Raw genomic sequence first — 25576 nt, 5'->3', positions numbered from 1 at the left:
GGAAGAGAAAGATTATTTCAGACAGAAAGAAACATACAAGCAAAGTCCTGAGGATGGGCGCACATGGTATATTTAGGGGATTTGGAGCAGGTTAGCTTGGTTTTAAGAGTGTAGAGCATGAGGTAGGAGAGTGGTAAGAGGTGAGGCTGAAGAAGTAAGCCATGGTGGCCAGATGATGAGGAAACTTAGAAGCCAGCCCAGGGAGTTTGGGCTTTAATCTGAGGACAGGCTCTATGCTAACTTGAGCATATCTGCATTTTAGATCCCTTTGGAAGGATCACAGTATGGAGGTGGATTAAGAAGAGCATGCTAGAAGGAAGACCAGTTAAGAGGCTCTTGCACTCATTTAAACAAGAAATGATGTCTTGAAAAGAAGTGAATGACAGTGTTTAGTGACTGAATGGAAATGGGGTTAGGAGAGAGTGGGAAGTAGAGGAGTCTTGGAGGGAAGGTGAATTTCATTTTTGGACGTACTGAATTCTAGATACTTGTAGAACAACCAGTTGAGGGTTTGCTTTAGAGCAGAGCTGTCCAGCAGAACATTCTACAGTGATTGAAGTGTTCTACACCTGCACTGTTCAATATGATAGTGCAACTGAGGAACTGAATTTTCATTTTAATTAAGTATAAACTGAGTAACTACATGTACCTAGGGACCATGGTATTATACAGTAGAACTTTACTGGATATTTGCATGGGGTATCAGGAGAGAGGCCTTGCCTAGTCATATAAATTGGGAAGTGGTTAGCAAAAAGAGATTGGAAATGGTTTAATGGAAATGGATGGTAACATCCAGAGTAGGATGGAGTCCATTGTGTGTGTGTGTGTGTGTGTGTTGAATGGGAATGTCTTGGAGGTGAAAGGATTGGCTTAGGGCTTCAGTTTATAGTAGCCCCAAACTGTTATTAGGGCCTGCTTTCAACTTGGATGTGGTACTAGAATGGTAAGATGATTTACCCAGCTGGCCCCAGATGATTCTGCCTTGTCACTAAATCATTCACTCTTCTCACTTTTTTAAGGACCTTGGAGACTACCAGAATGAAATCTATTTTGTATGTAGGTGACATTCTTCATCTCTGTCTCTCTCCAAATGATTTCAAAAGGTTTTTAAAGGAAAGAGCATAACAACAGGCTGCTTCTGCATGGTTTTGAGCTCATTATTTCTCTTTTTAACTTAAGTATTTACATCAGTAAGCTTACTTCAGCTGATGATGCTAAACCAAATAATTTTTTTTTGTAGTCCAAATAATTTTAGTATACAGTAACTCTGGTTAACCCAGTCATTTACTGTCACAACCTTGAGTAAGTACATGGGGAATTTCTGAGAAATATCTCAGAAGTGAAATGATTTATTTCCAGGCCTTCTCAGAGCTAGAGATATAAAAATGATTTTCTGAGATTTTTATTCCCCAACCATATTATTCTTCATTATAAAACTACCATTACATGTCTCAGAGATTGTTTTCCCTCTGTTCCTTGTGTTAACCTTCCTTCCCATTTATTTGTATAACAGATAGTGAATTTTCTTTCCTCAGGGGCCACACTGTGAAGGCAGTATGTGAGTCATTTCACCTGGCCAAGGATTCTGGGTTCAAAGTCGTGGCTCATATGATGCCTGATCTGCCAAATGTGGGACTAGAGAGAGACATTGAACAGTTTACAGTAAGTGTTGCCTTAAACCAGGCTAATTTAGAATGTCCCTAGATGCTGCTCTGTCTACCCTCTCTGCTGTTTTGATTATTTACTGCTGATTTCCCTATCATTATTTAAGCAGTGTGTCCTCATTATAGAATAGTAGAAACACTGTAGTGAAAGAAAAGTCATTCACAGCTCCAACACCAAATAAAACCCTAACATTTTAATATCCTTCTTTCTAGAATTTTTTTATGCTTAGGCTTTTTGGAGGGATGAGGTGAATTATACATATATACACACAGACACACTTACACTTACATATATGGTAAGTATTTTAATGGCTTTTTCACTTAACGTAATGCAAGCATTTATCTGTGTTATATAGCCTGGTCTCTGTTAAAATGTTAACACATTTAAATGTGTACTTAATATCCATTGAATAAATATGCCATACTTTGCTTAATTCCTTCGAAATTTTTTTAAATTGAAGTTATTACCAGTTTTTTATATTGTAAATAGCACTGCAGGTGAACAGTTTTATGCCTATAACTTTTTGTAGTATTTAGGATTATTTCTTTAAGATAAATTCCCTGGAGTAGAATTATCAGGTAAAGGTATAAACACTTCAAGAATCTCACATTAGTTGCTTTTCAGAGGGTTGTAATAATTTAGTCATTTTAGCGGGGTTATCTTTTTCCCCAAATCTCTCCTGTTATGTATTTACATACACACACAGATATAATGTTTCTATCTTTGCTAATTTGGTGGATTAAAGTGCCATTTCAGCTTGTTATTTTGTAATTATAGTAATATATTTTTCAGGTTTGCATGTAATAGTCATAATTCTTGCATCTTTTTAGAATTGTGTGTTTTTATTCTCTGACCAGTTACTCTGTTGAATATGAATTTTTTTTTTTTAAGATTTTTTATTTATCTGACATAGACACAGTGAGAGAGGGAACACAAGTAGGGGGAGTGGGAGAGGGAGAAGCAGGCTTCCCGCGGAGCAGGGAGCCCGATGCGGGGCTCGATCCCAGGACCCCGGGACCATGACCCGAGCTGAAGGCAGACGCTTAAATGACTGAGCCACCCAGGCGCCCCGGATATGAATATTTTTGATGTTAATTTAGATGAACTTTCTAGGTAAGGGCATTCTGGATTCATTGGGTTTTTTTTTTTTTTTAAGATTTTATTTATCTGAGAGAGAGCACACTTGAGCACACGAGCAGTGGGGAGGGGCAGAGGGAGATGAAGAAGCAGACTCCTCACTGAGCAGGGAGCCCAGGACCCTAACTAAGATCATGGCCTAAGCTGAAGGTAGACGCTTACCCGACTGAGCCACACCGGTGCCCCTCATTGGTTTTTTAAAAATAGTTGTTACAAATATTTTTGCCCACTTTGTCTTGGACCTTTCACTTTTGTATCTGTTGTCAAATCCATCCTTTATTTATGATTTCTTCAGATGCTTCTGAACTTAGAGCTGCTTTTCTCTTCCAGGATTTCATTAAACAGTAAGAGAAAATACTTGGGTTTTTTCCTAGGTTTTCTGTTTTTTTAATTTTAATACCTAACTCTGGGTTGGTTGGTTTTGGTTTTTGTTCTTTGCTTTTTTGTTTTTTGGGGTTTTTTTGTTGTTGTTGTTACTCTGTCACATGTTTGCTTGATCTGTGTTCCTGTTGTCTTGGGAAATGAGATTGATCAGAACTTTTTTTTTGTTTTTTCTCCTTCAGATTCTCAGCTAGAGAAAGTACCTTTGGGATACTCTTTTAGAGAAGAGAGTGAAAGTATTTATCAAGTTATTTCATTCACAAAAATATTTTACTCTATTTAGAAAAATGGATTTCACCTTTTTTGTGACATATTTAATAATTCTTTCTTTCCTTGTCAGAAGTTTATCTTTATAATTTTTAAGCCAGTGAATTAACAACCGAAGGCCAATTTATAAGATAGTACTAATTCATAAATGTCCCTGTAACTAATTCCCCTGTGTTAGCTGTGTAAAGATTTTGAATCTAATACTAATAGTCTCTCCTCAGTAGTTAATAGCCAGGTACCCAGACTCCAATTCTAAAAGGCCCCTGAAACACTTTTCTTTAACACAGCTCCTAGGTGGACCAGAGATATAGTCAGAATTCATAACTTTAGGTATCCTTAGAAAAAAATATGGCATGTTTCAAATAATAGCAAATAGCCGAGTCTTACTATTCATTTTCCTTAGTGTCTTCAAAATAAAGAATAGTTCAGTGATAATATTGCAAAGACAATTCTTCATGTAAATAGACATATCTTGTTTGTAATCCTTTCAGAAAAACTCAAAGGGAATATGAACAGACTGTATGCCTTTTCTGACTGCATCCCAGCAAATAAATGAGTGACAAAATAGAGCTAACATTTCTCTCTAGAGGAAAATTCTCTGCAAAATTAAATTTCCTTAAAATAAAGAATTTCTACAAATCAGTAAGAAAAAAGCAGACAGCCCAATAGGAGAATGGCAAAAACGTTTGAACAAGCACTTCATAAATAGGATATTCAAACAGCCGATAAACATATTTAAAAGTTCCAAAGTCATTAATCTTCAAAGAAATGAAATTTAAAACTATGATGCATTCCTACTATATACTCACCAGAAAAGCTAAGAATAGCTAAAATGAAAAAAAGACTAAATCAGATGTTGCTAAGAGTATGGAGCAACTAGAATTCTTCATTTACTGCTAGTACATTGGTACATCATGTATGACATTATCTACTAAGGGTGAATATATGCATACCCCATGACCCAGTAATTGTACTCCTAGATGTATACTCAACAGAAATGCCTACACATATTTACCAAAAGTCACGGTCACAAATTACTATTGGTAATATCATCAGAGTGGCAACAAGTGTCCATTTAACAACAGAATGCATAAATTATGATGTAGTCATACAATGAAATACTATAAAAAATAATTAATTACAACCTCATGCAACAACATGACTGATTCTTTTCAACATAAAATTGAAAAAAAGGAAACCCGATCCAAAAGACTACCCAACATACAATTCTGTTAATATGAAGTCCAAAAACTTTGGGTGGAATTGTAACTGGAAACAGGCATGAGGTGGGCTTCTAAGGTTTTGATATTCTTTTTCTTAATTTGAGTGGTTATAAGATGTGTAAAATCTGTCAAGATATACACTTAGGTTATAAGATGTGTAAAATCTGTCAAGATATACACTTAGAGTTTGTGTACTTTTCTGTATCTAAGATACACTCCAATAAAAGTTTACACAAAAACTTTTAGAACTAATTTTTGTTTAGGAGATCTTGTTTGGGCCTATTTGGAATTCACAACCTTTCCTGAATTAGTAGGACTAGCAGAGGGAGAGGGAGCAGACTCCCCACTGAGCAGGGAACCCCATGCAGGACCTGATCCCGGGACCCTGAGATCATGACCTGAGCTGAAGGCAGACACTTAACCCACTGAGCCACCCAGGCACCCCTTGTTTTATACTTTAAAAACTTTTTTCCCTACTTTAGTTTATCGTCCCATCATTAGCAACCCACAGATATATTTTCCTTAATTAATGTGTTTTGTTCCATAGGAAGTGTTGCTAAATCGGGAGTCTGTCTTAAAATTACAGAAGTGTACCAAATGTTATATTTGTAGAGGACGGGATAGCCTTGCCTGGCACGGATCCATAAAGCTACTACCTAGCCTGCTGAGTTATCACAGCTATATCTTGGGTTGTATGCCTACAGTGTGCTAGTTATAAATTGGCTTAGACCTCACACCTTGTTATTTAGGTCAGCTCTGGGTCACTACTCTTAGTATCTGTTTATTTGCATCTGTTCATGACAAAGTCACACTCTTATCTAGTGGTAGGTGCAGATCTTGTAACTGTGTGTGATAAATAGCATTTGCTTATATTTTCCGGGAACTCAGAAATGAAGCTTCCTTTTTTCTTATGAAGCTGGAAGTCCTTGTTGTGGTGGAAATTCGGGAATTTATCCTGAAAGCATTAACTTCACCCTTTCCAGCTATCCTCAGATAGAACTTATTTATTACTCAAAGTAACTTTTAGCTGTTTTGGTGTTTTATTCCTTTAAAAATTAGACTGCCCTTGAATATCCAAGCTAAGATTGCTGAAAATGCTTGAAGAACATTTATTTCTCTTCAGAATCTCCTGTCGGTTACCAGAAGTCTTTCAAAGTCCATTAACATCTGACACAAGTTCTTTTTTCTCCCGACCGAGCCAGTGTGAGTTAGTGTTTGGCAGGGATGGCTAGCGATATTTGTTGTTACTTGTTTTTAATATAAAGGCTTGTCACTGAAGATAGTGGCATAGGGAACAAGTCGCTGTAGCATTCTATCAGAAAAGACTACCTGTTGTAGTCTCTTCAGTTGAGGAAGCCGGCCTGATGAGATTACGTAACTGGTCAAATCAGTGGTGAGTCTCATGTAGAACCCAAGCTCTTAGGTAAGCACCCTTTCCATGGCACCTTTCTGTGGTAACTTTTTTAGGTGCCCGGAAGTTTGACTATGAATGACTATGCATGACCTGAATGATATTGAAATACAAGTCAAGTTGGATCTTAACAAAACTTTAAACCTCATTCTACTTTTAGTTATTTTTTATTTGAATCAAAGGAATACATGCATAATTTTAAAAGTCAAATTGTACTGAAAAACCTACAATGAAAGACAGCAATACCTTCCTTTCCTTTTCCTTGAGTGCACCCAGACAGATCATGTTACAAACGCTCCAGTGTCTCTGCTTCTCCCTCCCCTTCATTCCTCAAACCCCCTGCAGTTTGGCTCCCACCCTTCACTGAAACTCTCCTCTCGCATGTTGTAAAATACTTCCTAATCTCCAGACGCAAAGGGCACTTCTCTGCTGTCATGTGATTCAGTCTTAGCATTTGTTGTTGTTAAAGACTGTCTCCATTTTGGGATTCTCACCCTGCTGGTTTTTGTGACTCTTCTGCCTCCTGGCTCTTTTCTTGCCTCCAGGACTCTTTCTTTTCTGCTCTTCTTTTTCTTCCCACCACTGAAATGTAGGTTCTGTCGGTTGCTCTCTTCTGTCTGCTTGCCTTTCTTCTACTCTAACTTGACCACTTACGCTTGGGTGAGTCTCATTTTCTCTCCAGCCTGAAGCCTTGGGCTCTTCAGACCAATTACTTAATACTCTGCAACTAGCACTAGATGTCTTACATGTAGTTAGAACTTAGTATGTACAGTGTGGACATATTTATCCTTTCCCCCAGCCGTCTCTTCGTCTTTTTTTTTCCTGTCATGCTTGGTGGCCCCTTCATCCACATATTCTCCCTAGCCAGAAATTCAGGAGTCATTCAGGAGCAAGTAGAGAATATTTGGACTCTGGAGCCAGACCGCCTAGTTTGGATCCTGGCCCCCAGTACTTAGTAACAGACTGTTTGACTGCTTTGTTCCCCAGTTCCCTCATCTCAAAAATGAGGTTAATTACAGTATCTCCCTATTATGAAGATTAGCTGAGAAAATGCATGTAACACACTTAGAAACATGCCTGGCACGTAGTGAGTGCTCAGTAAATCTTTGCTTCTGTGACTGTCCCTTCGTACCATGAATCTAACTCCACAGGAGGTTGTCAATAACTCCCCCTGCCTGTCCTTCAGAGCTCCCCTCCTCTCTGTCCCCACTGCCACTTCAGTTCATACTTTTCATCAGCTCACCTACACAGTTAGACAGCTTCTCAACTAAATCACCCAGCCACCGGCCCTCTTCCCTTCTGATGTTCCATTCACATTGCACCAGAATGATGTTTATCAGATTAATTTTTTATCTTTACAATATAAAAGTTGTTAAATAATAAAATCACTATTAAATATTACTTGAAAATTCAGTACATCCTAGAGCGATCATATCAAAACACAGTAGTAGTCCTCTGGCACTTTCAACTGTTGTAGCTGGGGTTTTTTTCTGGGTATTTACCCCTCTGTATTTCTTACTACCATGCTTGGATTGCTTTTTCCTGATGATTTTGGATAGATTGTCTTGTCTTATTGTTATTGTAGATGAAAAGTTAATTCTTTTAAATTCTGCTCCCATTCTCCCAATATTGTTACATCACTATTTTAGCTACATTAGTAGTCAATGTTTACATTACAGTTTTTACATAAATTAATACTGACATAGAGCCAAGTAATATACTAACATTCTTTTCTTGAATAACCTTTTGAGTTTTTTCTAGAATTAATAATTGTCTTTTTTTTTTTATTTGCTTAGTTCTCTATGCACCTGAAACTTTCAAGGGTACCCACCCACTCAATGTTAAGGCCTCTCTGCCAGTGGCCTAATTAATCAGATATTCTCTCAGTTCCCTTTTTAGGCTAGTGACATGACTCATGGATGTCTTGTCCTCCAACTCCAAACAGGACTGGCAGTTCTCTGTGCCTGGTTCACAACTGTCCTCCTGGTGAGGCTTCTCTTCACCAATCTCCTGGATTGGATTCTTTGTTTTCTGGTTTCCAAGTTAACCCTTTTTATTTGTTTATTCCTTGACTTTACTGAAAACACCTTTTCTGCCAGTTTCCTTAGGAAATATTCATCATAGAAAGTAAGCCTTTGGTGTGCTCGAAAAAATGGCTCTATGCAACCTTCACACTTACAGAATTGTGTAAAAACATTTTTTAAGGCATTGCACCATTGCCTTGTAGCTTTTAGCATTGCTGTTAAGAGCACAATTTTGTTTTTATTCCTTATTCTTTAATTCTATGATCTATGTAACCTGGGTGTTTTGTTAACTCCGAAATATTTTAGAAAATTGTCTTTATCCCATGTGTTGTGAAATTTCACAGTGCTGTATCTTGAGAAGAGGTTTTTAACTAATTGTGCTAGATTTTTGAAGGATCTGTCTTCTGGGAAATTTTCTTGTACCACTGGATAATTTTCCCCTTTCATTTTCTATGTTCTCTTTCTAAAACCCCTATTAAGCAAATGTTGGATCTCCCAGGTTCGTCAAGTATTTTTTATATTTTTTACCTATTTGTCCTTTTTTTCTGCTTTCTTCTATTTTCACGTTTATCTTTCAACTTTTCTGTTAAATGTTATTATTTTTGTTATAGCTTTGATTTTCAAGAGTTCTTTCTTACCTTCTGGTTGTTTGATTTTCTTTAGCATCTTGTTCTTGTTTAATAGATGTAATAGATCTTCTCTCTCTGAAGGAATTGTAGGGTTTTTTTAAGTTTCATTTTCCTTTATGCAATGCATCTTTCCTCCAAGTTCCTTTTTTTTCTTTTTGTTTTGTTCTGCCCTTTATTTTTTAGGCTTCCTCCAAGTTTCTGGTGATCCTTAGCCAAATGGTCATACTTTAAAAGTACGGGACAGGGGGCCTGGGTAGCTTAGTCAGTTAAGCGTCCAACTCTTGATTTTGTCTCAGGTCATGATCTCAGGTTGTGAGATTAAGCCCTGTGTCAGGCTCTGTGCGAGGCGTGGAGCCTGCCTAAGAGGCTTTCTCTCCCTCTCCCTCTGCTCCACCCACCCCCCCTTAAAAAAAAATAAAATAAAATAAAAAGTAAGGGGCTGAAAGAACAGATTGCAAGGTCTAGGTAGGTAGCTGCTGGGATACCTCATTGAAGGATATTCATATAATAAGCTCTCCTTTTCTTGTTTTGAGGTTTTATTTTATTTATATTTTTTAAGATTTTATTTTTCAGTAATCTACACCCAACCATAGGGCTCGAACTCACAACCCAAAGATCAAGAGTCACATGCTCTCCACCTGAGCCAGTCAGGTGTGCCCCAGCTCTCCTTTTCTTTAGGGGATTCTCAAATGTCAGTATCTTGAACTCTTATTTAGGGCCATTTGATTAATCCAGAGATGAACTGTCTAACTTCCTGCTTGGGGGTGGCTGGTATGAGTAGGTCACAGAAAATTGACTGCTGGTATCCAGGGAACAAGGCAGGGAATCCACCAGTGAGTATGCTGGCTTTCATGTAATCTCTCTGTCTTCAGCCTTTATCCTCACCTAGGCCTTCCTTTGTACCTGGAATCTCAGAATCCAGCAGTTTCTCCAGGGAACAAATGGGCAGGTGACTACCTATAAGCAGGCCAAAGGAATAAGGGATAAATCCCTCCATGTTCAGACAGAAGAAGTCCTGTGATTTCTTCCATCCTGCCTGGTTAATGGTGCTTTTGACCCATGAACCTTTCTGGGACTCTCGTGTGACTGAGCTGGACTTCCATGGGTATCCACTTTTGCAGATACTTTGTTTACAGTTTTATTTACTTGCAAAGTCATTTACCAATCTTCATCCATTTTCTGTCTCCCAAAAATGTATTACCATCACTGGTCCTGTTCTCTAACACCCAACTGATTTCCTCTGATGTTCTTTTTGTTCTTCTGGGTTTATACTTTCTTAAAAGTTCATCTCTTATATTACTATGATTTTGGAGGGAAAAGAAGGAAGCACACATTTCACTTCTCCATGTTTAACCAGAAGTCCAGAACCAATTTCATCTATCATTCTTACCAGCCCGACTATCTTCTAAATTTATCATATAAGCCCTTGAACTACTTTTCTGAAATCCCATATTCCATTATGGATTCAAACTAGGTACAGAAGGACTTGCATACATGTTCTTTGGGGTGGCTATAGAATACTTATAAGGGCCTAATGAATCGTTAATATATAAATGTTACAGGGAAAATTATATGCAATTACAGAAGAATATCCCTAAGACCAAATGATGCACAAAGAATACAGCATTTAAGAATATGACAGAAGTCCATGAGAGAGATCGAAAAGTCTGCAGTTACATTTCTTTGAAAAGCAAGTTAAGCTTTGGAAAGCTCTGCAAGAATAATGGAGCATGAGATAAAAAGCACTGTAGCACGATGTAGTACAGCTGGCTCTGTAGGTACTACTGCCAGGGCGGGCTGAGAGGAAACTGAGTCCACCTTCATTCCTCTGTCCCACACTGTGCTAAAGTAAGAGCAAATGAGCAGTGCAAAGTCATGGAAAGGATAATGCCTGGTGTCTCCTTGCTTTATCCCAAATAAAGCCAGCTGGGATGATATAGTACAGGAAATGACTATGTCAAAGTAGATAAATTAGATGTATTTCTCAGTGTCTAGATAACAGATAGTGCGGATCCCAGGTTAGGAATGGTGCCAGTTGGCCTGAAGAGGGATTGGCATAGTCTTTCTGTTAAGGGCTGTATAGTAAACATTTTAGTTTTGCAGGCAAGTGATGATCTCTGTCACAACTTTTTTAAAAGTTGAAACAGTTAAGCATAATCTGTTATGAAAGGAGGATACAGTCTAGAGGTGAAGGCAGGCATCAAATAAATTACCAGTGTGATGATACTAAGAAAGCAGTAATACAGAATTCAGTATGAATTTTTTTTTTTTTTTAAGCGAGGCAACTTGTATTTGAAGGTCAGGAAGGCCTCTCTGAAGAATTGGCATTCATGCCGAGACCTGGAGATTAGCTAGATGAAGTAAAATTGATGTACTTTCCAGACAGAGGAAATTGCCTTTGCAAAGGCAGAGAGGCAGGTGGTGAGGAGATGAGATTGCAGCAGTAGACAGGGGCTGGATTAACGAGGGCTTTGTAACCCAGCACGCACACATTTTGCTCCAGTGAGACTGTAAAAACAATGAGTTGCTATTTTGTTCCGTCAGGGGAGTCTAAGGACTTGGTAGGTATGTGAGAGAAGCTGGCCCAGGACTGAAACTTGACCATGGAAACTTCATCAATCTCTACATAACTAATGGAGTGGTAATTTTCTGTTCTCCATTCACAGGAATTTTTTGAGAACCCTGCTTTTCGTCCTGATGGTTTGAAACTCTACCCTACTCTGGTGATTCGTGGAACTGGGCTTTATGAGCTGTGGAAGTCAGGAAGATATAAGAGTTATCCTCCTAGCGACCTGATTGAATTGGTGGCTCGGATCCTTGCTCTTGTGCCTCCATGGACTCGAGTGTACCGAGTGCAGAGGTAGTGTGTACTCTTTTATGCCAGAAGTAATCAGTGATGAGTCTGTCTGTTTAATTTCTAATGAGAACAGTCCAAGTTAATATTGAGGGGTTTGAATCTTTTTTATTTTAATTGAAAATGAGACCTGGGGGCGCCTGGGTGGCTCAGTTGGTTAAGCGACTGCCTTCGGCTCAGGTCATGATCCTGGAGTCCCTGGATCAAGTCCCGCATCAGGCTCCCTGCTCGGCAGGGAGTCTGCTTCTCCCTCTGACCCTCCCCCCTCTCATGTGCTCTCTCTCTCAAATAAATAAATAAAATCTTTAAAAAAAAAAAAATGAGACCTGGAATGCTGTCTATACATAGAGATGGAAATCATGTCCAAGCCACTTTGCCAGTATCTTATTTATTCATGTATTCATCTCTCCATTGATTCATGTGCCAGGAAATGGAGTTATGATGGTACATATGCATGATGTTGGTTCCAGAATTTCCTCTTACAGGCCCACTTCAGTCTGGATACAGTAGTGAGTATGGAAGGAGGAAGTGTAGCCATTTGTCTGTTATCCCTGTTGCAGAGCCTCTAAAGAAAAAAAAGAAAGAGTAGCTATAATCATTCTTCACAGATATTAATGTAAATGTGGAGAAAGAGTAACCTATTCCTGAGGGCATGAAAGAAATCATCTTAACTGCTTTTTTCCTAGAGGAGAGAAAACCTAAGATCTCATTTGCATTCATGACATACATACATACATACATTTATTTATTTATTTTACAAGAAACATAACATGGAAGAAAAATTTTAGGAACCATAAAGTTACCTGTCTACCTACAATCCTGACAAAACCATCCCTGTATTTGCTGTTCAGGAAGACACATTTCCACCACCTTGCCAAAAGCTGCCTAGATTCTAGTACAAACAAAAGGTTTGAAAAGGTGACTAGCAAATGCATGTACAATCAGTTGCTGTGACTATTACTCCACTGAGCACAAAAATTGTGTTCCTAATAATATAAAACAGTGAGTACTGAAAATAAGCAGAATGAAGAAAATTATCAAGAATACAAAATAATGGATTTGCTTAAAAGTTGAAGGATATTTACACACCATACTTCTGCCACAACGTATTTGATTTCTTAAATTTTTTAAATTATTGGCCCAGTTTAAGAATCTTAAATTGCCCATATGATTTCTATTTTTTTCTTTTAAATACTGAGTAAAACTCGGCTGCCAGAACTGTTTGCATTGTCCTTCCCCTTCTTTTTCAACCCTTCTGAAATTCAGTTCAAAAGACATTAGGAGGTGTTCAGCGATGCAGCCATCCGCACAGAGGTAGGGAGTCACAGGGCATGTATGTAGGCTGCACTTGTGGAGGAGGCAGTGGTGTGGCGTGGTCTCTGGCAGCCTAAATGTTGTAAAAAGGGCATTCTTGGGGCGTCTGGGTGGCTCAGTCATTAAGCGTCTGCCTTTGGCTCAGGTCATGGTCCCAGGGTCCTGGGATCAAGCTCCGCATCGGGCTCCCTGCTCAGCGGGGAGTCTGCCTCTCCCTCTGCTGCTCCCCCTGCTTGTGCTCTCTGTCCCTCTCTCTGTCAAATAAATAAAGAAAATACTTTAAAAAAAAAAAAGGGCATTCTCGCTGAGGACTGGTCTGGCACAGGATGTCAGAACTGAGCAGGGTGAGGAGCATATCTCTGGGGTGGGTGCAGAGGAGAGGACAGCAACGGAAGATTGGTTACTTGCAGAGGGTTGATCTAGGAAAGTAGACAATATTAAGGATAATGGGAGCTAGGTTTTGTGTTATCTGGAATGGAAATTACAAGTGTGAAAAAGAAAATTAGAGTGTACCCCATGGTGTTTTAGAATAGGAGATACTGGTGTGAACTCATGGTTTTCAACATATAGGTAGATACAGAAATAATTGTAAATGTATAATAAATAATAAATATATAGTGTGTCTTTTTCACAGTCTGTTTAATGCCATGTTTTTTTGCATTTTTTTGCTGTTTGTTGGTGGTTTCACTATTTAAAATGACCCTTAAGGGTAGTACTGAAATGTTGTGTAGTGTTCCTAAGTGCAAGAAAGCTATGATGTGCCTTCTGGAGAAAATACATGTGTTAGATAAGCTTCATTCAGCCTTGAGTTAGAGCACTGTTGGCCGGGAGTTCAATATTGAATCAATAATTATACATATAAGGTGTTGTTAAACACATGTGAAACAAGGTTATATGTTAATCAGTTAATGAAAATGTTGTGACCAGAGGCTCACAGGAACCTAGCGCTGTATTCCCCCTAGGAGCAGTGTTTTAATATTCACTAACTCAGCGTTCATGGCACCTTTGTAGAACATATACTGTGAATAATGTGAATTGACTCTACATTGTTTCAGAATACCTCCCTACAACAGGCTTATTAATTACAGAGCAGAAATAAGTAATTTGACTGGAGAAGACTGGCAGCTGGTCGAAGTGAATATCATCAGTAATAGGACAAGTCAGTTATGTGCCACATGATAGTATGACAGTGTCACTTCTGTGTTAGCCAAAATTCCATGATCTGAATTGAATTATGAGGAAACAGCAGACAGTCCCAAATTGGGGGATATTCTAAAAAATAGTGTGAAATCTTCAAAATTATAGGAATTAAGGAAAGAGTTTCATTTTGAAGGAGACTAAAAAGTCATGACACCTAAATACAACACAGAGTTCTGACTGGACCCTTTTGCTATAAAGGACATTATTTAGACACTGGTGAACCTGCAGTGGAGTCCAGGATTAGACAGTAGTAAAGTACCAGTGTTAATTTCCGGATTTTGATGGTTGTATTATGGTTGTGTAAGAGAATATCCCTGTTGTAGGAAATACTTTAAGTATTCTGAGGGTATTGGAACATCTTGTTCCCAATTTACCATCACATAATTTAGGAAACTAGTTATTTGTACTGCACTTGGGACTTTTTCTGTAACTTTGTAAAAATGTAAATTAATACAATAGAAAACAAAGATGCAATAAGTAGTATTAACAAAGACGAAAGAAAAAGATTAATTGCATTTAACTGACTTGAGCAACTAGATACAAGTGAAGATACTATTTCCCAGCAGCGGAGTATGACAACAAATCTGTTGTGTTGTAATTTAATGATAGTGATCTTATCAGCTCTGAGTACCTGAGACACTCACCTGGCCCTTATTACTCATAGTGAGCCCTAACACTTATTTCCCCTATGGGGGCTAGTGTTGCTGGACTAGCCCTACGCTGCTTTTTATAATTGCAGGACACACTTCAGCAAAAACCATCAGGGAACTTTGAGAAACCAGATTTGTTCCTCAAATGTCCTGGAGGGTAGCCAGCAAACCCAATAGGTACACAGTGAGCTTGAGGGGGGATGGGGGAAAGGCATGAACCTGGGCCTCTGCCTTTATTAGGATCCAGGGGTGGAGTGTCTAGGGTTTTGTGGGTTCACTCATTATTGGTTAATTTAAAGAATAAGAATGGGAATTAGGGTGAAATGGGGCCACTTAGAGGGTCAGTTATCTAGGTTACCCAGGGCTTTCTGAAAGAGGCAACTTCATGGGGGGAAGGGGCAGTCTAAATCCTTATCTGGTTGTTCTGCTAGTAGCGTGTCACACAGCTGGCAATATGTTTACTCAGGATGGATGTCTTTGGAAATGGATGCCTCAGCAATCGAAAACTTAATGTCAAACACTTCTACTACAGAAAACTTAATGTCAGGCACTTACACTACAGGGCAACCAGAGAGCTCAGAAGATAATAGTTCCCGGCAGCAGAGAATGACAGCAAATATCACGAAGTAGATAGAAATTTCAGAGCCGTGGACACCATAGTTTTCTTACCATAAGTAACAAGGCATAACTCACACAATCAAGTGAAGAATTTGCATTCTCCCCCTTCACTTTCAGTTTTCAATTTCTTACTGCTGTAACCAGTGAGTCAAAAGCAACAGAGACATTGCTATAACATTAAAAGCTTAATTTTATAGGCCATGAAATATCACCATGGGACATTATCATGGCCTACCACCAAGAAAATAAAGACTTTGAGAAAACAAGAGCAGCAAAACAATCTCTATAGCAAAATTGTGAGGGCGTCATGACCAGAAGAATTAAGAACATGTGTGTTAATACAACCAAAGGTTGTAGGATGAGAAGGGCATAATATTATGGATAACGAACATGAGGCTGATGAAAGAAACCCTGTTCTCACTTCTCCTATTATGACCCCATTAGAGCTCTCTCTGGAGAATCCAGCAATAGACGTGTCCCCCAGCTCTAATTCCAAGAAGCCAAACTGTCAGTTCTATTTCTCTATCAATACATCACTTAAAAGATTTATGCAGGACAAATGGTACGGGTGGGTATAGGCTTAAGATTTTGAAGTCACACTCTTTTATTACTTTACAGATGTGTGGGTGAATTAAAACTTAACAGAATGCTGTAAAACAAGAGGTACAATCTCTTTAAACATGGAATTAGTAATGTCCTCAGACACTCAGAATTCATTTCAAGATGGTGATGACTCAGTTCCTAACATAGCAAATGCCTTTGGTGGAGAGAGTCATCCAGAGTCTACCTGTGATGTCAGATTTTCAGGCTTTGGGACTGATAATTTACTTAATTTTGAATGTGGTTATTTTCTACGTTTTTTAGATTAAAGATTAAAATCTTTGGGATACTTCCTATTTTATTTTTCTATTTTTTGTATTTCTAATTTAACCATGATATTGCTAAACAGGTTTCCATTAGAATTCTTTGGTTTTATGTAGCTCACCATGCACTAATTTAAAGCATTTGTTTTCCAATAAGCATGGACAGAATCCCTTCAAATACATTACCTTATATTTTGCATTGAATATTCCTGAACTATTACTGTGGCTACCTGCATAAGAATTCATTCAGATTTATGTTTTGCTACTTGCTTTTTACCCATTTTTATTTGCATACTTTCTTGTTATATACTGCGTAAAAAATTATTCAAACTTATTTTATATTGACTTGTTTTTTTGTTATCAGTAATCACTGAAATTCTAGCCTAGGCTTTTACAGTGCTGAGGTAGAGAGTCTTTCTGTGTACCACCGTTTGTTGATCCCAATACATTTCTTTCGGAGCATGTGATTTTATACTTTTTTTCCAACAGAGTTTGTAAGATATTACTAACTATCCAGAACTTGTATTTTCTACTTAATTTCTAGTCATAAAGCACTGTATTTATATGAACAAAACAAGTTCTCTATAAAGCTACTTTAAAAGCACTTTCAAAATACATACTGTATTTTGAATAACAGGCTTATGTTATTTTTCCAAAAATTTCCTTGTATGATTGGAATACAGTTGCAAATATTTTGTTTGCATTTTTGTGTTCCATTTCTCATTAAAGACTTAGAATAATCTTCATAGTTATAATTTTAATGGCAGCACTGTAGTCTAGCATTTTAATTTGTCTCATTTAGTAAACTGTTTGTTCCCTGATGTTGGACATTTAGGTTGCTTTCAACTTTCTTTTTTTTTTTTTACCACTATCCTGACCTCCATGACAGCTAAAATCCACGTACATAGAAAAGTCCATTTTTACTTTTGATGAAATCATCTGTTAGAGTAGTATAATCTAGGAAAAGGATCACTCATGCTAAGGGAACCAAGTAAGATGATGATGAATATACTTTCTGGAACAAGGGGAGTATAAATGAATTTTGTGGGTTTTGCTATGTATATTGATATAGTTTTCCAAAGGGATTAGGATAAGCTACCAGTATAGAGTAGTAAGTAGTTACTGGTTTTATCACAATCTCTATAGAATCAGATGCTTACATTTTTTATTTACCTAGGGGTTTTGATTTGCATTTCTGTAGTTACTAGTGAAGATTAACATTTTTTCATGTAACTGATTATTATTTGTGCTTCTTCTTACATCAGTTGCCTGTTCTGTATATAAGTTCCAGTCATGGAATTTGGATCATAAAGGAGGTGGTGCTTTTTGTTGAGATAACTCAGAGAAAATCTCAATTTTACCTTTCAGAGGCCTTTTGAATTATCTTCATTCTTCTGGACAAATATGAAGCCTAGGGAGACAAAAAGCCATGTTCACATGGTACATTGAACGCTTAAGAACAGTCTGATAGCTGTGTTCTGGTAAAAAGCTTCACGTCTTGGCTTAATATTTTATATTTTGTTTATTTTATATTTGGTTAAAGCTCAAATTGGGTATATCTGGACCTCTAGAAGGAAATTTGTATGGATAGCTGGATGGTAAAATTTTGAAATAGAGATGCTAAAGAAAGTTTTAGTGGGTAACTCAAACATTATATACAAATGTGTACAAGAAAAGACTGGGTCTTTAGACAGTGTTAAGTAACTGAGAAACCTGATTTGGGCAAAGAGAATCATATGGTTTTGACTCTGCAATGTTCCTTCTAGCTTCAGTTTTCAACTTTTAGAGCAACTCTGAGAATGTAGAAAACTGGTAAAGAAACCATTGGCAAGGGAGAAGAGTCTCCTTCCAGAGTGTTGAATCTAGGTAATTTAATAATTATAGTTTATTTTTGTCTTAAACCATAATAAAGGCAAATCATATGTGTCTTTGTGTTCTGTGTCTTTAGGATATCTGGTTATTTCTATGTAGGGTCACCTAGTGACAGCTTCTTCCAATTATAGGTAGTAAACTTAGTGTTGACTGGTGAATCTAAACATACAGGGAGATTTTAGGAATTGTTTTTCAGACAGGTGTTAGAAGGGGAGAGAAGGAGAGTAGGAGAGAAGATATTTCAAGTGAAAACACAATGTTTTATACTTGGCCTTTTTTTTAATACTATATTTTACTAATAGATTACTTGGTATTTTTAATTGGACATTTTCCCCAACCTTTTCTTAACTAATTTATAACTTAACACTTCTAATTTTATGACCGTTGAGTCAGTAACATCTTTTTGGGTACTTTTATGAAGCAGTATTCTAATAGATGATTCTCTTTTGTGGCCCTGAAGGATGCAGTGAATGATTGAATGTGAAATTCTGTGCAGACACATGATGGAGCCACATTAAAATGCTGTTGCCTGAGGGCCCTTTGACAGCTGTCTGCCTTGCGGTGGTATTTAAATCACTGTGAAACATTAGAATAGGAATACCAATTTGCAACCAAAACATGCTTCTGAAGCTTGAGAACCTTCAGACCAAAAAAGCTCTAGACATCATTTTGAAAGGTTTTTGATGAGCCAATTGCAAATATTAGCACCTCTAAGCTTAAAATGTTACCTATTGAAATAAAAAAGTGAATAAATATTCTTGAGTGTAATCTCTTTTCAAGTCAAGAAAGTAAAACTAGATTGAAACAAATTGAGAAACCTAAAAATAATTTTAACTCCTCCCTAGATGGAGTTCAGATGGTCAGTAATCTCACCTGGGCTTTGAGCTCCTAGAAGACTATAACAGTGTCTGTTTATCTTTATATATTCCAGATTGCTTAATAGACTACTTTGCACATAAGAAGATGCTCAGGATATATAGAATTCTGTCCCTTTGTTTTCATTGCAAAAGACCTTATCACTGAAAGTGGAGATTGCCACATTGATATTCCTTAATGAGGAAGAACTCCCGTCTGGTATACTCCAAGCACGTCACTGCCAAAGACCATTAAAACCACGTTGTGGGTGTCTGGGTGGCTCAGTCAGTTAAGTGTCTGCCTTCCTCTCAGGTTATGATCTCAGGGTTGCCCCATGTGTCGGGACTCCCTGTTCAGCAGGGCGTCTGCTTCTCCCTCTGCCCCTCCCCCCCAGCTCGTGCTCAACTTGTACATGGGCACACTCTCTCTCTCAAATGAATAAATAAAATCTTTAAAAAAAAAAACATGTTGCATTTTTGTAGTGATAGATATAAATTTAAGGATATTTATGAATTGTCAGCATCATCATAAATCGCTCTATTATCAGGTTGTCTCTGACTTGTGCTTCATGGTAATCAGAGCTAGCTTTTGGGACATGTGACATGTGTAGTCTCATAGGGCCTTGAACTTGACTTAATGCTTTGCTTTCACCATCTTGAAATTACTAATAATTTCATAACAAGAAGCTGTTGTCGTTGTACTAGAGCCAGCCCTCTTGGTAATTATTTCTGTCATATAATTCTGCTTAACAACACTATATGATAAAACCAGTCCCTTAGAGAGTTTACTTCATTTGAAAATTTTAGTCTTTTAAAAGTACTGGTTCATTATTAGGAATACTTGTAGAGAGCCTGTCTTCCTTTCCCTTCCCATCTCTCCTTCCCATCACCTATGGAGGCAGTGCCATGGAGGCATTGACCACAGCATATCTGTCATCTGAAGAAATGGAGAGTAAGGGTAGAGAGTGCAGCAATGGCAGCTTGAGTAGTTAGGAAATTGGTTACATTGAGCAAATAATTTGATTTAGCAAAGAAGTCAATATACTAAAGATAAAAGAGCCAGATTTCGCATTGTCTGAAGAGATTTATAAACAATGAAAGGTAGAAAGTTGAACACTGGATTAGAATTGTAACTATCAGTATGAACTCATGGATTTTTAAAATTTACATATAGAAAAGTTATAGATGTACATTTATGTGTGTGCATATATGAACGCCTATATGCACATAGGAATATGTATGTATATACATAAATTTCTTGGCTGTTTACACTGAGAGAATCTGGAGGCAATGGCACCTCAGTAGTAATGAGCACAGTAAGTGCCTAGATCTTGATTTCTAAATACCATTCCTCACTAAAAGGAATTAGGGCTGCTTGGAAAAATGGCCAATTCCAGGGCTGAAGCAGCAAACATGCAAAATAAACCTGGAACATCTTGTTGTTCCAGAAAGTAAGGAAATATTCAAAGAATGAGGACATGTCAAAAGGACCCAGAAACCAGCCTGAATACATACCAACTGGACAAGTCTAATTTAAGCAACAAAATAAAAAACATTAGCATCAGATTACAACTCTTTGAATAAAAAAGGAATCCATGAGTTCATAGGTAAATAAATAAATGAAGAAGAGAAAGTTCTTCCTTGCAATACAAGCCCAGCTAATAAATGTAGAAGGGATGATAGATAATCACCAGTTTGACAGTCATAATAGGGATGGTGAAACAGGAGTCATTGGCGCATGTTAGACTAGTAGTTGGAGGGTTGATGAGGAACAAGATATTGTTCTGATACTGTGTAAACAGGTGTCCTTTTTGCAATCTACTAAATTACCCATTTTTCACGTTTTTGTGCTTTGTGTTGATTTTGCTGTTTAAAACGGCCCCAAGCATAATGCTGAATTGCTGTCTAGCATTCCTAAGCACAAGAAAGCTGTAGTAAGCCTTCTGAAGAAAATAAATATTAGATGAGCTTCATTAAGGCATGAATTACACTGCTGCTAGCCACACATATTCTGTTAATGAATCAGATATATGTTAAATAAAGTATCTTTACACAGAAATAAAATAAAACAGGGTTATGTATTGATCAGTTGAAGAAAAAGTGACTGAGTCTCACAGAAACCTAACCCTGCATTTTCTGTAGGGGCAGTGTTTGAGGAATTGCTAATACAGTGCTCATGGCACCTTTATAGAATTTAAGCACAGTGCGTAACAAGAATCAAATGTATCTGTCATTTAATGGGTACTAACAGTGATTGCCAGTGATTTTATTAGATTAATGTCATGTATAACAGGATTTTAAATTTTACCTGTAAGTCATGAAAATACATGTATTTGTGAGTTATTTATAAAATATTTCAGGAAATTGGGACGCCTGGGTGGCTCAGTTGGTTAAGCATCTGACTTCAGCTCAGGTCATGATCCCAGAGTCCTGGGATCGAGTCCCGCATCGGGCTCCCTGCTCCTTGGGAGCCTGCTTCTCCCTCTGCTTCTCTCTCTCTCTCTCTCTCTCTCTCTCTCTCTCCCTCTCTCCCTCTCTCTCTCCCTCTGTCCCTCATGAATAAATAAATAAAATATTTAAAATAAAATAAAAAATAAAATGTATTTGATTTTAAAGAAATTGTAGTTCCAAAGATAGAAAGTTAATTTTTTTTTTACTAAAAACTGTAAGTAAACCATATATATTAACTAATCACTCTAAATATATTATTTAATATCACTCTCACTCTGAACTTGCTGGTGTGTCATTGTCTTAAAGAATTTTGGCTTATCATTGTTTTATGTAATGTCTAATGGAAACTCAGCTGGCTTCCAGAGCCTAATAGATTTACGTGTATAGCTTTTAATACTTTTGAGAGAGAGAAATATCTCATTAGAATCAAGTGGATGAATTAGCTAATTGTATATACTTAACATTTGGAGGGATACGTAAAAAGAGAAGAAAAAGACTCAAGTTGATTCAAAAGCAAATGAGAAGAAAAGATATTTGGTGTATTCTTCAAATCTTTCTTCTAATGAACCAAATATTAGACAAAACAAATTGGAGACTTGTCTTTGAATAGGAAACAGATGTGCTAAGCATATTCAGATTTTTTTTAACTTTTATCTTCAGATGCTGATTTTTGTCTAGAAGAGGGTGTTGGGGGCTACTAAAATAAAGCTCATAACTTCAGCTTTTGATTGAAATCTCCTTGGTGCCTGGCACTTTATGCTGTATTAATGCCAGGAAATAAAATTTATCTCCTCTTATCTTTAGGCAAGCTGTTAATCTTCTAATGCAGAGTCACTTCTAATTTAGATTTCTAGGAAACTGGGAGGGGCGAGGGAGTATTCTTCGAGTCCAGTTGTTGGCTGAGCCAGGCTTTTGAGCTTCCTGGTTACTTGTCATTCAGCAACTGCATGGGCAAGTGTTTATAAGCTATTAATAAAGAAGTGCATTGATAATAATTGTTATTTCTCCTCTTTAAACAAATTGGATATTTAAAAAGACAGTTGTATTTCTTGTTTTGCTGAGTGCAAATATATCTCTTCAGCCAAAAATCATTACTGATAGTTATCAGACATTTGTTTTACACTTTGTGATCTTATAAAGTGATTTTCATCGGGTGTTTCTCACAAAAACCCTGAGTGGTAGGTGAACATCATGATTTCATGGATGGAAAAAGAGGGACAGAGAAGCTCTGTACCTTGCTTCCTGTTTAGAATATTCTGCTTTTCTGATCTGCTTTGTAGGTTTTTGTTTCCTTTTTTTTTTTTTAATATCCCTGCCTTACTGCTGTAGAGAATGATTTATATTTTACAACAGCTGATGTTTTTCTTTTGCAGAGATATTCCAATGCCCTTAGTCAGTTCAGGAGTAGAGCATGGTAATTTGAGAGAGCTGGCATTTGCAAGAATGAAGGACCTTGGAATACAGGTAAGAGTCTGACCGTAACTGTTAAGATCAAAGTAATCTGAAACACAAAACACTTTGAATATATACTTACAGACTCACGGGTTTGGTCAAAAAGTTTCATATACTGAAGGCATTCTTATTCTGTAACATGAAGTTGAAACTAGTGCTTGCAAAGGCTGCATCTTATCCCTTACACCCCTCTGCTTTCTTCCAAAGGAGTATAGGTTTGCTGATTTAAGGATTGCTTTTTCACCTACTCAGATGCCAACTATGTGTGCTCAACTCTCTTTTTTAAACTTTGAAGTATTTCTTTTTTTCTTTCTTTTGAAGTATTGGTGGGTGTTCAGTTCTTGACTAGTGGTGATAGACTATATGAGTGTACATTTGAAGAAACAAGGTTTACTACTGTGTAAAATGATTACCAAACAATGCTGTTGCCCACACAGTCCAGTGTGCCTTGCCCCACTCCACCCCCATGTTTGTTCAGGTACTTACTTCTTCCGCAGATATTTATTAAACATCGTTCTTCTGACCCTGAAAGTTACAAAAGAGCCCAGGAATCTGTGACAGTCTCTGCAGATGACTCTTAAATCACAGTCAAGTGATTATGACATAAATCACAGTGCCCTAGAAACTCCTTAGAGTTGCTAAAGAGAAAAAGCCAGGAGTGGGGGTCAAGGCCTGAGCATTGATTCCTGGGCTCTGCCTTCAGCAATTTGGATTCACCAGGCCTGGGATGGAGCTGTGGGATATTCTCATGCACAATCTAAACATGGACCACACTTTGAGAGACACCATCTTGAGGATTGCATATCATGTTTGTGGACTTGCCCAAGACATATTATTCTTTCAGTCAAATTATTATGGAGAAAACGTTCCAGAAAATTGTTTGTCCAGAGAAGAGTTTGTGAACATGATTGGCTTATTCTTTAATAGAAAAATAGCAAATGTATTATTTATAGTAATTAATAGCAAGCACCAAACAAGACTGTATGCCTGTTCTGCTTCCCAGTTTCCAGCTGCCCTTGTCTTCCAGCCCCTCTGTCCTCTGAGACTACCACAGCCAAAGTGACTGACCTGGCCTGGTTATCCTGATAATCTCATCATCTAGCTATCATCTTTAACCCAGTATCCCTTTTAAACCTTGATAGCCTCTCTTAAACTGGGAAGACTGAAAATCAGTGATAGACCAAAGACATCTAGTTCACATAGGCAATGTCTTTATCAGAATATAAGCACACACCAATCTCTGCTTTTTTAAAAAACATTCTCCTGGCACCTGAGTGGCTCAGTCATTTAAGTTTCTGATTCTTGGTTTTGGCTTGGCCTGTGCTCTCAGGGTTTTGGGATCGGGCCCCATGCCAGGCTTGTACGCTGGGCATGGAGTCTGCTTGGGATTCTCTCACCCTCACCCTCTGACCCTCCCCCCACCAAAAAAGGCATTATCTCATAGCCCCCCTCCCAAAGGCATGCAGGTGTTCATTAAGAGCATGTAACTATGGCCTGTTCACATGCAAACTACTTTATAGAACTGCTGTAGCTAAAAGACAACATCAGGGGCACCTGGGTGGCTCAGTAGTTAAGCATCTGCCTTCGGCTCAGGTCATGGGCCCAGGGTCCTGGGATGGAGTCCCACATCAGGCTCCCTGCTTGGTGGGAAGTCTGCTTCTCCTTTCCCACTCCCTCTGCTTGTGTTCCGTCTCTCACTGTGTCTCTCTCTGTCAAATAAATAAATATCTTTTTAAAAAATAAATAAAAGACAACATCTAAATGTAATAGATTTGTAATTACAGAGACTTGTGATCCTTGTTTGCTATATAATTTTTGAGTTCATAGAATCCACATCAGCAAGGCATTATTATCTTGGACTGGTTCCTGGGACATGGAAATAGCTTTGCTTTTACAGAGCTGAATAACGAGCTCTTATTTTTCTGATGGAATTCTATACGTATATAATAGTACTTCATAAATATGCTATTTTAGTAATATAGCTTGCATGACATCATCACATTTCCTAGGATGATCTTTTCTCACAGGTATAAAATGTTAGAATCCTGACAATAATTTTTACAATTTATTATGTAGGGGAAAATAGACCATAGAACATATAACAGAATACTGTAAGGACTTTGTAATTATAAATGTCAGGCTGTATAGTATGCACACTGGGTTGTGGAATAGAAGTGAGAGTCTCATCTCACATCTCACAGTGAGAGTCACATGAGCTTGGCCTTGCAGAGACCAGGCATTGCATGTGTATCATCTGCAGGTAGCTCTGTGCCTCCTAGTGATGCTCTCGTGACTGTGGTTCAGACTGTATAATAAATAGCTCTGGGTTCCTTCTTTTCTTCCTTTTTTCCTCCCTTCCTTCCTCCCATCCTTTCTTCCACAATGCCCTTCTCTGCAAAAAAAAAAGCACAGCAGTCTTTCAGCATCCCTCTTTTTGACATTTTAAAATGATACAAACATGGTGATGGTGAAGACGTAGTTTTGGATTGTACATTCAGGTACAGTTATATCCCCTGGGTAAAACTATTTTCAGATTTTAGGACCTATGTTATTTACTTTGAGTATTATATATTGATCTCAGAATTTTGAGCTTGTTTTTAAAGCATTACTGTACTAACTTAATACTTTATTTCCCCCATCCTCAGATTTATTAAAGATGGTTTTATTTTTAAATTTAGTTGTTTTTCTCTCATTGTAAATTATGTCCAGAC

General features: G+C 37.7%; 1 protein-coding gene and 1 long non-coding RNA gene across 3 annotated transcripts in view; one reads left to right on the top strand and one right to left on the bottom strand.

Moving 5' to 3' along the window:
* Positions 1-25576, top strand: part of ELP3 (elongator acetyltransferase complex subunit 3) — a 103859-nt gene that overhangs the window by 42232 nt on the left and 36051 nt on the right. For both annotated transcript variants that reach the window (XM_027600003.2, XM_027600002.2), the window contains 3 exons: positions 1536-1662; positions 11404-11597; positions 22787-22877. In XM_027600003.2, the coding sequence (XP_027455804.1) occupies positions 1536-1662; positions 11404-11597; positions 22787-22877 (412 nt within the window). The remainder of the gene's footprint in view (positions 1-1535; positions 1663-11403; positions 11598-22786; positions 22878-25576) is intronic.
* On the bottom strand, positions 11973-23421 carry LOC113925329. Its single transcript, XR_003520981.1, has 3 exons — positions 23352-23421; positions 17598-17647; positions 11973-12156 (listed from the first exon to the last, which is right to left on the bottom strand). It is a non-coding gene; the product is annotated as an uncharacterized LOC113925329 (long non-coding RNA).

The sequence above is a fragment of the Zalophus californianus genome, chromosome 2 (assembly GCF_009762305.2).
Source record: "Zalophus californianus isolate mZalCal1 chromosome 2, mZalCal1.pri.v2, whole genome shotgun sequence".
Taxonomy (NCBI): Eukaryota; Metazoa; Chordata; class Mammalia; order Carnivora; family Otariidae; genus Zalophus; species Zalophus californianus.
The sequence above is the reverse complement of the archived record's forward strand: the minus strand, read 5'-3'. Positions and strand labels throughout refer to the sequence as shown.